Consider the following 13,982-nt stretch of genomic DNA (forward strand, 5'->3'; position numbering starts at 1 on the left):
ATTGACCAAATTAGACAAAATCAGACCTGAGAATGAACATCTGTAAACCTGAGGGCTGCAATACGAAGCAAGTTTGACAGATCTGGGTTTTGTTTGTGAGAGTCGGCAACCGTGGCGGAGAATAAAAACAGTAGAGGAGCGTACAGGGATCGATTTATTCCAAGAAACTAATCTCTTTACACGGCGGTGGGATGAAATGAGGAATAAATAGATGCTTTTTTTTTCTGTTCTGAGAGTTTTTTTTGCTTTTTTCTTTTACTGGAAATGTACAGTTTGAAGCCAAATGAAGCAAAACGTCTGTAGTTGCTACGCTGCGACCTGCGAGAGGAAACACTTCCGCTGGAGGTCTGAGAAAAGACGCCGCCGGCTTCGTGATGCGGATGGAAATCAAGTGTGAATGGATAAAAATGCTGAAAGTTACAGTACTGCTGAGGATCCTCCGAAATGAAACATGCATCTGGGCTGAAAGCGTCGTCACCACGGAAACACTCGAGTAAAATGAGTACAAAATAAACATTCATCTTCAAAACAACACGTTTCTTTTTCTCTTCGAGTAAAAGGAAAAAAAAAGACATTAATTCTTTCATCTCTTGCAATAATTACATATTTATAGAAGCCGATTCTGCGTTTAGTGGTTCACTAGATTCTTCTTACTCGATCCGTTTTGTTCCAAAGGCACAGTCCACGAGCTCCTTTGAACAACAAATACTGGGGAGAGACACAGGGGGAAATCTAGATTTAAATATGCTCACAAATTAAAACATTTACACAGAACAGGAGATGCTGGAGGCCTCACCGGTTCTCCTCTTTCGTGAGTTTAACAACATTTTTTGTGCCAGAAAAGCAAAACAAAACAAAATAAAGAAAGAAAGATGGAAGGAGGAAAGGTTTAAAAATCCAGGAAACCGTCTTCAGAAGAGTCGCGCTCCGAAGCCAAAAGTCTGTTTGATGGCGCCGAAGTAGTATCTCTTCCAGCCCTCCCTGGTCTGCTCCTCCTCGCTGTCCGGGACGCCTCGACACTCCACCTTCAGCTCCGTCTCGCTGCTCCGGTCCAAGAACGACAGCGTGATCGTCGCGTAATGCTCTGAGATTTAAGAAAAACAACCAGAATTTACCCTCAGGCGTGAAATTATGCTGAAAATTACACCAAAAACTTCAGTAGTGAGTAAATAAAGAGAAGCAAATATGGAATTAATCCTAACAGGCGATTTATGAGCCAAACTAACGTAGAAAATGTATTTAATTTAGTTTAACCCTCGTGTCGTCCTGCGAGTCAAAATTGACCTGGTTTAAAAGTTTGAAAATGTGGAAATAAAAAATATATTTTCACAGTGAAACTTCTGGTGTCCACATTTTCAACATTTTTGGGAAATCTGAACACTTTTTGGTGGACAAAGAGAAATGTTAAAAATATTTCTTAAGAACATTCACACACAAAAAAAAAAAAATCAACCAAAATCCAACAAATTTCGCTGGATTTTGGTTGATTTTTTTTATGTGAATGTTCTTAAAGAAAATGTTAGAAGTTTCACTGATATATATGTACATCTATGTTTAGATGTTTTTAGGATTTTTTTGGAAGAGTTTTACAGATTTTTTGAAAATATTTACAAGAATTTTCTTGCAAAATTTGGGGGATTAAACAAAAAAACTAACTTTTAAGGGAAACTTTTAAGTAATTATTGAAATTTTCTTCCTGAAGGTTTTGCAAATTTTTAGAAATTTGGGGGATTTTTTTTGCTGTATTTTTGGATTTTTTTCAGACAAGGAAACAATATTTTTTGGTGCCCATAAATGAGGACAACAGGAGGGTTAATTTAAGACTAACAGACCACTGATTTACACTATTTACTAAATAATTGTCAATAACTTTGAGCCAGTTTATCTAATTTGCATCTGAAATTACCAGAATACAACAAATACTAACAGGAGATTTATGAGGCCAAAATAAAGTAGAAAATATATTTAATTTAGTTTTATTGAAGACTATTAGACCAGTAATTAAGAACATTTTGTAAATTAATCTCATTTATTGTAATAATCTGCAGAGCATCAATGAGTTGTAGAAATGACAAAGAACTAAGACGTGTTGATTAATTTATATTCATTATTTGTTAATAATTCACACTAAAAAAGTTTCTGAAAATTAGAAAATAAATCATAACAGGTGATTTCTGACCCTGAACTGAGGTAGAAAATATATTTAATTCAGTTTTATGTCAGACTAACAGACCATTAATATACATTGCAACATAAGTGTTTCTGATTTTGATGAATTTAAGTCAACAGTCAAGAACTTTGAGCCAATTTATCTATTTTATTCTAATATTAATCTGCAGACTATCAGTATGTTGTATTCTTAATCAACTATTAAAAATAATCATTAGTTGCAGCCTCACTTGCCAGTATTTGGCACATTAATTAAATATAATGTGTGAAGTTTATATAGAAAAACTAAATTATTTCAATCATAAATTGCATACATGTTGGTGTTAAATATTAAATAAACATAAATCAACGTACCACAGGGCCAGGTGTTATACCTCCACTTCATGACTATTTTCTCATCGGGGATCTGGTGGAAACAGGATTCATTCTTTATTATTTCTTTCTTCTGAAGCTAATAAATGTTCTTTAACATGCAGCTACAACACAAAACTGTGAACACACATGAACATATTCCAGATTATTTCACAGTTTAAAGGTTAAATGTGGGACTCACCAGCTCTGTGAATTCACCAAAAACGTTTCCTTCTAGCAGACGGAACTTTCCTCCTCGTTCTCCGTCCACTGTGGCCGGACCGTGTGTGAACGCCTGAACCATCTGCACAGCAACCAGACGAAAACTTAATAAATAAACACTATTATTGACCAAATTAGACAAAATCAGACCTGAGAATGAACATCTGTAAACCTGAGGGCTGCAATACGAAGCAAGTTTGACAGATCTGGGTTTTGTTTGTGAGAGTCGGCAACAGATCTAGCTCCACAGCATCAGTTACCGTGGAGATCTGGCTCCACAGCAGCAGTTACCATGGAGATCTAGCTCCACAGCATCAGTTACCATGGAGAGCTAGCACCGCATCATCAGTTACCATGGAGATCTAGCTCCACAGCATCAGTTACAATGGAGATCTAGCACCACAGCATCAGTTACAATGGAGATCTGGCTCCACAACATCAGTTACCGTGGAGATCTGGCTCCACAGCATCAGTTACAATGGAGATCTAGCTCCACAGCATCAGTTACAATGGAGATCTAGCTCCACAGCATCAGTTACAATGGAGATCTGGCTCCACAGCATCAGTTACAATGGAGATCTAGCTCCACAGCATCAGTTACAATGGAGATCTAGCTCCACAGCATCAGTTACAATGGAGATCTAGCTCCACAGCATCAGTTACAATGGAGATCTGGCTCCACAGCATCAGTTACAATGGAGATCTAGCTCCACAGCATCAGTTACAATGGAGATCTAGCTCCACAGCATCAGTTACAATGGAGATCTAGCTCCACAGCATCAGTTACAATGGAGATCTAGCTCCACAGCATCAGTTACAATGGAGATCTAGCTCCACAGCATCAGTTACAATGGAGATCTGGCTCCACAGCATCAGTTACAATGGAGATCTGGCTCCACAGCATCAGTTACCGTGGAGATCTGGCTCCACAACATCAGTTACCATGGAGATCTAGCTACACAACAGCAGTAACCATGGAGATCCAGCAAGTTAAAAGAGAGCCACAGAAATCTCAGACTTTAAGTTTAACACGCCTGCTAACACGCTTATCTCACATCATAGTTCTGCCTTCAGGTTTTGTTCCGAGTTTCAGATTTAAATCAGCTGGAAGAAGCGTTTCCATTTAAACAAAACATTTCCTTTTGATTCTTTATTGATCCAGATTCTCAGCTGAAGAAACATGTTTTATTTGTAAACTTGTTGATCTCTACATTACTAAAACCACCGAATGAAGCAGTTTACTTACAGTATCACACACTGTATGCATCCCGTGGCATGGAAAGCCAACATCCATTCAGCTGGAAATTACATAAATATGATTTTTTGTTTTGTTGCTCAGTTCAATTACACTGCTGGTACTGCAGCTCATCAGAAAATTTAAACAATTTAAGAAAATGTACAAAAAAGGACTTGACAAATGTAATAATGTGGAACAGTAAAGGTGTTCTCGGGGTTTCTAAAGAGATATATCAGGTTTAAAACAAACAGGAAACCGTAAAATATGAGATGTACGGACATGTAGCAGGTAAAAGTTATTACACAAGATGTTTTCAGACATTATTTAAGGTTCTGTGTTTTTTTCATTTTGTGCGTTTTCCACTTTTTCTTGCCTTTATGATGCAGTGGCATGTTTGAAATAAATCAAATAAACACAATTGATTATTCTATTGGTATTTACTGCTGAGAATATTCAATCAGTAACGTGGATTTTAATTTGATCTATCTATCTATCTCTACATATTGCAAAGACAAAAAACGGAAAACAAACAACCAAATCCAAAACCTAAAATGTCTGAAAACAAGTAGGATGAAGTTTAACTAAATTAAATTAATTTTAACTAAAGGTAAATTGATTTCCTGCATTATGAGACAGTGTCGAACCTAAATGCACTTTAATATAATATCATGTTTAGATATTTAGTTTAACAGCTTTAATTTGCAGTTTTATGTTAGAAATAAGCAGCTGCATTATTAAAATGACCTATTACGCATTTTTAACAGTTTTCTATTAGCATTCCCGTCCTGCATCATAAATCTTTATATTCCTCTACATTTAAACAACTTGTTGACTCAAGACGCGACACGATTGTTAATTTTTACACAAAAGATCAGATGAAGCATTAAACGTCTACTTTTATGTGAATGAGCACAGAGTTAGAAGCTGATTTTGTCAAACTTGCTTTCTTCTAGTCTCACAGCTGAACAGTTTATGAGAAAACCTTTTTTTTTATTAAACACGAGCAGAGTCAGATCCTGCAGAAACACCCAGTAAATCTCACCTCCTGGTTGAGGAAAACCCTGTAGAGCTCCGGCGGCGAGGTGAGGAACGTTTCCCTCATGCTGAATTTACAGGTGGGGATCTTAACGCCGGTGCTGATGGGAGCAGACGAGCCGCCCGAGGAGGAAATCTGTTCAGAGCAAAAGTCTGGTGAGCAAAGATCTGCTACAAGAGACATGTCTGCGTGAGCTACAGTAAATAATTCAGGGACGAGAGCGTCGACTGAAGATGTAAAAAGTAGCCGATGAGCGTTTAGAGTCTGACCTGAGTTCTGTCCACCTTGGCTTTGGACTGCGATGAAGACTGCAGCTTGGCCACGCCGTTGGCCGTCGGGAGGATCATTCCCTGTGTGAACTCTGCAAGAAAAACAACTAAACTTTTACTTTATTTACATAATCACATATGTTAATAACCTGACAATCTAAAAAAACACATTAAAGAAGCAATTATAAAGAGTTCAACTGTCAAACTTTGCATGGAATTATCCTGATTACACAAACAAAACCTGCTTTCATCCATGCTGTTAACCAAATTCTCTAGTTTTAGATGAAGAAATGCGTATTTAATGGCAATTGTGGTTGTTTTTAACTCAGAAAATACAAATCAGTATCACAAAATTAAACGTTTGATCTTAAAAATGATGCATCACCACTTTTCTGAGCATTTAAATTACAGTTTTAGACCGTTTCTGCCTATAAAATGTTATTTTTAGCAGCACATCAACACTTAAAATTGCGTTTAACTCGCCTGTTTTTAGGAACCCGACGTAACTTCCCAGCGCCTCGCGGATTTTCTCGGCTCCTTTCGTCTTCATCAGGCTGGTCAGCGGCGTGTCGGGTTCGTCTTTGTTCAACGATACGGAAATCTGGACGAGAAATGCAGAAAAACAGACGTCATTACGGAGTTCAGTTGGTTAAAGTCACCGAACAGAAGCTGTTTGGTGAAACTTACATCAAGATCCTCCATGTCGTTTTCATCAGACAGGTTTGGAACTTCAATGGTTCCTTTATAGTTCACTCCTGTTTTTGACTTTCCTGTCAAAGCAAACAAAGTGTTTCAGCAGAGACTTAAAGCCTCTTCAAACCTGCTTTTTTCATTTTTAGCTCGTAAAAAACCCACATTTTTGCTCAGCTGCTCTACTCTACTCGTCACGGATGCATTTTTAAGGTGTTCTCTTCCATTTTAGAAAAGATTCGGCTGTTTAAGTATGAATGTGGAAATGAAATTCAGGAGAAATAAGAAGAAACATCGAGGTTTCTACTCACCAGTCCAAGTAGCTTTCAGGTTCCACTCGTAAAAGAAGATAAGTTTCCCTTTGCGGTTGTTAATCGACGCCTCTCCTTCCACTTTGCTGACTTCTGTCACCTCGCACGTCCCCTCCTCGTTCTCCACGTTCAGACCGAGGAGCAACGATTTTAATTTATCTGACGACCAGTTTGTCGCATCTCGTTCAGTCCTGAAAAGTCCAGCAGAAATTAGAGAAAAGATCAAAAACGACAAATAATATGTTTTCTCTACAAACTTGACTAAACAATCTAATTATGACTGACACTTTCTTAAAGCTTCAATTCCATATTCATTGTGTAAAAGATAGAAAACATGACAGATCATTAGCATGAAACACCTTCATTATATTAACTCCTTTATATTTCTATGTTCTAATCCAAGTACAAGAACTTAGTGCTTCGAGCGTGTACTTATTACAAATAGAACCATTAGGACAAGAACTGCGACTGTTTTGAGTTAATAAGACAATAAGAGAATAACAGGATCTTTCTGTAACAACCTCTGACACTGAAACATGTTTTATGGCTCAGTAGTAGCATCAAAGTACCGCAGGACATTCTGCCGCCAAGGTTAAGTATTAATAATAAAATAATAAACCCCACATCAGACACGCTGCATCATCTAAATCTTAAACTGTAGTGTTTGCAACTTGCTAACTGCACTGCTTCCCATTTCCAGTGTTAATTTAAACCTACTTTTCTGAAGATTCACAGCTTTGAACAGATATTAATTAAACAATTCATCTTCAAGTTGGATTTAGAATAGAAGGTGAAACATGAGGAATGAATTCAAGGTGGTGTTAACAGTGCTAAATGACAGCAATGGTGAATTCCTACAAGGCAAATTTCTTTCATCATTCACATCCTCATTCAGCTAGCATTTTTATCTTTTTAATAAAAGATAGAAATGGATTATGATCAGGAGGTTAGAAAGAGGGACTACAAGAAGTGAAAATTTTAAAAGGGATAAAAAGGCAGAGAGTGACAAAAGAGACATAAAAGAGAACTTTACTTGAAGGCGAGTCTATAAAAATGGGTTTTAAGAAGTGATTTAAAAGAAGCTACTTATTGGGCAAGCCTTATCTCCTCAGGCAGGTCGTTACAAAGCTGAAGGGTCCTGACAGAGACTGGATTGGATTTAAGCCTTGACTTCTGAATTATCAGGAGGGATCCACTCCAGGATCTAAGGCTCATCTTAGATCCTCAGGTGATATCTAATTGTGATTTTTCTGACAGTTTTTCTGACAATTGTCATTGGATTTGTGATGTGATTTATGTAAAGTTATCTTACTCTGTTCACTGTGAAATACAGGGTTGGCCATAAGTTTCCATACACGGAAAAAATAAACATTTTATGTTGGACAACCGTTTTTATTTATATAATGTGCTCTATATGACTACCATTGTTTTGAAAGCACATAATATGTGTTTTTCACTGTTGATGAACATTGCATTGCACAGTTGCTTGTAAAAAACAAAAAATCAAAAAACTAAACACATCATACATTTTCCTCTGTATGGATACTTATGGCCCACCCTGTAGATTTAACCTTCGTGTCGTCCTGTGGGTCAAAATTGACCCGTTTTAAAGTTTGAAAACATGGAAAGAATATATAATTTCACAGGTTCGTGTCCCGGCCTTCCTGGGATCTTTCTGCATAGAGTTTGCATGTTTTTCCTGTTCATGCGTGTGTTTCCTCCAGGTACTCCGGTTTCCTCTCACAGTCCAAAAATGTGCTGAGGTTAATTGATTATTCTAAATTTGCCCGTAGGTGTTAATGTGATTATTTGTCCTGTTTTGGATCACTGTATTGTTTTTAAGTTATTTTTCTTGTCTTTTACAGTGAAGCACTTCGGTCACCCTTTGGGCTGTTGTAAAGGGCTATACAAATAAACTTCGATTGACTGTCACATAAGGATGTATTTGCAAAACCACTTGCATTACAGTTTAAAACCAGGGTCTGATGCACTGCAAATTGCTTTAAATTGTTATTTAGACTGTCACACTGTCGAGCACATTACTCTCGGGACAGTCCTTTAGGTTGGTGACATGAAGAAAGTCTGTGCATGAGACTACAGATCAACATTGTCACCATGGAGAAAACACTTCTTTGTGTTCACTACGTTTTAAGAAAGACCTATCAGAGCAGCAAAGAGTTCAATCATGTCACTTTCCTTGAGTAAACTGTGAAATGTCAGTCACGTTGTAAGAGGGGCTGCCTCACGTGTTCTATAGGGGGAGAACAACAGCGGCAGACAACGTAAAAAGCTAAATTAGAAACTAAAAAAACAAACACGTTCTTATACCGAAACACGTGTGGGGCATCAGACACAAGCCGCAACTGACAGCTAACAACCTCAACACATGCATTTAGAGCTTAGCAGCTAGCTGGAAAAAGAAGCTAACTTGATAACGAGTAAAAGGCTAGCTCGGGTAATTGTTAAAAATATCCAATAACACTAAAAATGTAGCTACTTTAACTGTTTAATTGTGGGATTATGGCGTTAAGAGAGTCTTACGGGTGATTAAAACGTAGAAATAAGAGTTGCAGTTTAATGCTAATGTGCTAACGTAAAGCTCAATGAGTGATGTTAGCATTAGCAGGTAGTTTGCATTAGCAGCTAGTTAGCAGTCAGTGTCCTTCCGTCGGCTCTCACCAGTGCCAGTTGTTGACATTAGTGGCATCCGCTCTCTCCTCCACGATCCAGCGAGGGTCTCCTTCTCCCCATTTGGCCATTTTGTGAGCGGGATAAATTTTAAAAAAACACAAAGCGGTGAAATGTGCGGAGAGCGGCTCCGTGTGCCGGTGTGCGTCCGCTTTGCACGCTGCTTCTAGAAGCCTCTGGCCGCTGCTCGCTCCGGTGGTGCTGCCGCATTTATCCCCCGACTGTAGAAAATGCTGGAAACGGAACTGTGTGGAAGAGAGAAAAAAGGTTCCTCCCCGGTACCAGCAGGTGTTGTTCTGAAGAAAGGTTCCGCTTCAGGAAAGACGACTTCTGGAGAACTTTGGGGAAAATACACGAGCTTTAAATGTCTTTGAATAGTTTCATAATGATAATATCAATAAATATTATAATTACAATGATTATCTAATTATTAGCTTCAATTAACCAATTAGTTGCTCATGTATAAAATGTCACAAAATGGTGAAAAATGTTGATTAAAGGCCAAGATAACCTCCTTAAACATCAAGCATATTTCACTTGTTTTTCCTATTCTATCTTTTTTAAATCTATTTTGTACTTAGATTTATGATATTTGGCATTTGTTGTGGTTAGCAAAGAATGTCACAGTACAGGGAAACATGTTTCCTCAGGTCCTTTCAAATTTGGAATATTGAACATTTCTGGATTTATTTATGTGTTAAATTGATGGCATTTTGTTGTTCACATTTATGTCACTTTGCTGTTAATGTTCCTTACATTTCCATAAGAAACTTTACATTTAAAAATGTAAATAATAATTTTACATTGAAATCTTTATATCAGGTTGTAAATACTGGAATAAAAACTGTTTCACATGTATAGTTTGTCTATACCTTTAAAGGCTCTTTGCTTTGTGTGTACAAGCCGAATCAGGTACACAAAACATTTGACTATTTTACTGTATCATTTACAACTGTGTATGTAACAAATAAATTAGATTTAATTTGATGTGAAAGATGCTATTCTCAGGTGACATTGATCATTTACACGAGTTAGACAATACTCCAAGTGATGTATAATGCAAAATACTGCAACAACAGACTAAATATAAATGAACAGCAGCTGATCAAAATGTCCTTGTATTATATAACAGACCAGTTCATTTCTGATTTATTTAAGCAGTGAAACTGAAAGTTCAACCTGAGGACGGCCGCAATTTAACAATAAAGTTTTACCTTCAGCTGATAAACTGCAGCTAAACCAGGTCTGAGAGTCTGAGGTGGAGAAAAGCACACAGCATGATCCATCTTTTCTCCACGTCAAGGATAATTTATTATTAAAACTGAATTATGAAGTTTCTACTGTTGCTCTTTGGAGAAATTTCTATTGTTGAAAAATTATGAAGAAATAGTCCTAAACAGCTGGAAACTAAACTACCCGGACTGACCCTTCATTCATGCACTTTTGGGATTTTATTTATAATTCGAAGAACTTAAAGGAAGTCCTTTGTTCCACTTGTGCAAATGCATTCAAGTGTTTCTCTGTGGAGACTCTCATCTGGATCCTACTGCTGTCTGATGCTGGAGCAGAAACAGTCTGAAACAACGGGGAGCAACAAACGTCAGCTTCTTTTTTAACGTCTTGTGGAGGAAATATCATTAATCTTTAAGCTGTTAGTGTTTGTTTTCATCACAGTAAAGTTCTATTTTTAATTATGGACATTTCAGTTTGTAGTTTAGTAGATTTTAAATTTTAGAATACCAGTTTACCCAAGACTCAGTTACTGTAAAACCACTATAACTACTAAACGCTATACAATGGCAAGCTGATTTTGAAGAAGAATAAAGATACAGAAAGCCCCTCATTGTATGAAATATGTATGAAATTCTTGAACTCGGAAATCTTGAAAAAATTTGTGGCAGAAATCATGGCACCATAGAATATGTCCATTTAATATAGATGTACCTACAAACAAAATGACCTTGCACTGAACACAGGTGTGTGTTATGCATGTGTACGTTATGTACGGATACCAAATCACGTGACCTAAATATGTAACGAGCAGCGGGAATTGATGGGACTCAGAAACACCCCCAAAATTTAATCAGTTGTTCCTTGTATCATTTCTGACAGAGAAGTCCTGTTAAGTCCTCAGTGGTGGATTTGTCGTAGGATCACAATCATGTGATCATCAGCAGGCAGCTGATGTAGTGTTCACTTGCTGTCATGGTTACAGTAACGCCGTGCTGCTAGTCTTACAATGATACAGAAATCTTTAATAAATCTGTGGATCCAGACTATAAGCTGCATCACTGCCAAAATCTAATCACTTGGTCCTTGTGTCATTTCTGACCTTCCCTGAAAATTACATCCAAATCCATTAGTCTATTTTTGAGCAATGTTGCTAACAGACAGACAGACAGACAGACAGACAGACAGACAGACAGACAGACAGACAGACAGACAGACAGACAGACCAAAGCCGATCATCACATAACTCCGCCAAGGCTCCGTCTCCATTATGGAGTAAAGAAAGAGGCAGAGGTGGATGAAGTGATGCCCTCATCATGGCTAGTGCCTACCAGCCTGTGGAGGTTAGAGTTATGATCTGGGGTTGGTCAGGTTCAGCAACGTTATGTTCCCAAAGAATGAAGTCAGTGACTACCTGAATATACTGAATGACCAGGTCTTTCCATCAGTGGAGTTTATCTTCCCTGACTGCATGGATATGTTCCAAGATGACGATGCCAGGATTCATGGAGCTCACATTGAGAATGAGTGGGTCAGGGAGCATGAGATGGATTGTCCTCCACAGAGTTCAGACCTTAACACTGAGAATCTTTGGGATTTTCTGGAGAAGACTTTGTCTGACTCTCCCATCATCAATATAAGATCTTGGTAGAAAGTTAATGCATCTCTGGACAGATATAAATGCTATGACATTGCAGAAGATTATTGAAACGATGCCACGGCAAAAGTTTTCAAAGCTAAAGGTGTTCCAGGGAAATATTAGAGTGTGCAACTTTTTCTTGGATGGGCAGTGCATTTTAATCACACCTGTTTCTGTTATACTCAGTTATAGTCACCTTTATTAATGAAGAAGTCTAGTTTCAGGCATATGGTTTCTGTAAAGCGTCCTGAGACAATGTGACCTGTAATTGGCGCTATATAAATAAAATTGAATTGAATTGAATAGTTATGAATGACAGATTCTCTGCTACCACATGCTGTTAAAACATTAAATCTAATGTATATCAGCTTTTCTTGATTACCAATAATCATCAGTATTGGCCCTCAAAATCCGACAATACACTAAATACTAATGATGCATTTGTTGTTCTTTGTGAGTTTGATTTTGGACAAATAGTCACTAGAGGAAGAGTGACGGGCATTTTTTTTACAGTTGTTTATAGACAAAATACTTGATCACTAATGAAAATAAACCTGCCCCAAACCTTTACATACCTCACAGTGATACACTCCATGAATGAGCAGAATTTACATATTAGACCGTCAGCAGGAAAATGAAGGGATTTAACTGTTTAACTGTTGCTTTTACTGTACAGATACTGTTAACTGGTGGGAAGCCAGTGAGGGATTTTGTCTGTGTTGCATTGCTGTCATTAATTCTAAGGCGATAACACAAACTTAAGTTTGTATACGTTCTCCTGCTCAAGTTCTATGCTGAAAAACAGGATAAAAACAGTCATAAAAGTGAACTAAACTGTCCAGGTTTGGTGTCAACTATAATTAAAACATTTAATAAATGACAGATCAGCAGCGAAACCTCGTCAGTTTCACTTTCTGGCGTAAGAAGTTGTTGGAATCGTCGTGAACAGAGTGGCATATTAGGCTAATTACCACGACTGAAAACAAAGCCCTCCAGATTCGAAGGTAATGAGCCTCATCAGCAGTGATAATTACTGATAATTACACCAATCACATTCAGACAGCTGTAGGAAGGAGAGGAAACACGTGTCGGTAAATAAATACAGGAGCAGATAAACGTGCAGCAGTTTGAATCCTAATCAACCTGTAATTTACAGGCTCTGAAAACAAACCAACAGGGGGTAAAAAGCTGAATTTGAACACCGCGGTCACATCAGGTGTTACAAAAGTGATGCATGTTAAGATTCAAAATGATTTCATATCATATTTCGACCTGTTGATGATTGTGTGGATTTATAATCAGATCTCTGGTTAGATTTAGATGACTTTATTAATCCCCAGAGGGAAATTATCAGAGTGGAAATTCAATAAAGGAGTAAACAATAAGACAGCACAGAATATTAGGGGGGAAAGTGAAGGCAGAATAAGATAAAAAATAAAATAAGTGTGTAGGTTTACACTAAAATCTGCAAATGTATTGAGAATATTCCTCCACGAATTATCACTAAAGACTTTCCTCTTAATGTTTGTTGGTATAAAGAAGCATTAAAAGGACGTAAAGTCAGTTAATTCCAGTCAGAAGGTTTTAGATTAAATTAATTTCAAAGGTAAATAAATAATGTCATCCCAATGGAATATTTTTTCCAGTGTTTTAGGAGAATATATTCAAAGATCAATTAATTTTTTACAAACTCAGAATGTTGTACTCTATAAAACAAATTAGGAGCAAAAAGTCTGGAAACATTAAAACATTAAGATTCATTTTTTTTTTTTTTTAATTACAAAAAAAAACAATCTAAAGTGTAAAAGTTTGGAAGCATGGTCTTTGTGAGCCTTTTTCAAACATTTATTTTTACAAATTCAGAATGTTATATTCTATAAAACAGATTAGATGCAAAAGTCTGGAAGCACAACTGTTTTTATTCTCTCTCTTTATTAACCCTCGTGTCGTCCTGCGGGTCAAAACTGACCCATTTTAAAGTTTGAAAATCTGGAAAAAATATATATATTTTCACAGTGAAACTTCTTCATTTTTCAACATTTTTGGGAAATCTTTGAACATTTTTTGGTGGAAAAAAAGAATTGTTCACAAAAAAATCAACCAAAATCCAGCAAATTTCACTGGATTTTGGTTGATTTTT

At 37.1% G+C, this 13,982-nt stretch overlaps 1 protein-coding gene across 1 annotated transcript; it reads right to left on the minus strand.

The window, feature by feature from the left end:
• Positions 1-141: 141 nt before the first annotated feature.
• On the minus strand, positions 142-9,195 carry ahsa1b (AHA1, activator of heat shock protein ATPase homolog 1b). Its single transcript, XM_023271375.3, has 9 exons — positions 8,965-9,195; positions 6,286-6,476; positions 5,972-6,054; positions 5,768-5,885; positions 5,285-5,376; positions 5,022-5,150; positions 2,723-2,824; positions 2,524-2,575; positions 142-1,084 (listed from the first exon to the last, which is right to left on the minus strand). The coding sequence occupies exons 1-9, from the start codon at positions 9,042-9,044 to the stop codon at positions 912-914; spliced, it is 1,020 nt and encodes a 339-aa protein (XP_023127143.1). The 5' UTR covers positions 9,045-9,195; the 3' UTR covers positions 142-911.
• Between the last annotated feature and the right edge of the window lie 4,787 nt (positions 9,196-13,982).

The sequence above is a fragment of the Amphiprion ocellaris genome, chromosome 20 (genome assembly GCF_022539595.1).
Source record: "Amphiprion ocellaris isolate individual 3 ecotype Okinawa chromosome 20, ASM2253959v1, whole genome shotgun sequence".
NCBI classification, from domain to species: domain Eukaryota; kingdom Metazoa; phylum Chordata; class Actinopteri; family Pomacentridae; genus Amphiprion; species Amphiprion ocellaris.

Excerpts from the sequence above, each read along its gene's own strand:
- ahsa1b (XM_023271375.3), bottom strand. The coding sequence starts at position 9,044 with ATGGCCAAATGGGGAGAAGGAGACCCTCGCTGGATCGTGGAGGAGAGA. Across the intron at positions 5,151-5,284 it reads CCAAGGTGGACAGAACTCAG|ATTTCCTCCTCGGGCGGCTC; the intron begins GTCAGACTCTAA and ends TGCTCTGAACAG. Across the intron at positions 2,825-5,021 it reads GGGTTTTCCTCAACCAGGAG|ATGGTTCAGGCGTTCACACA; the intron begins GTGAGATTTACT and ends GTTGCTGTGCAG.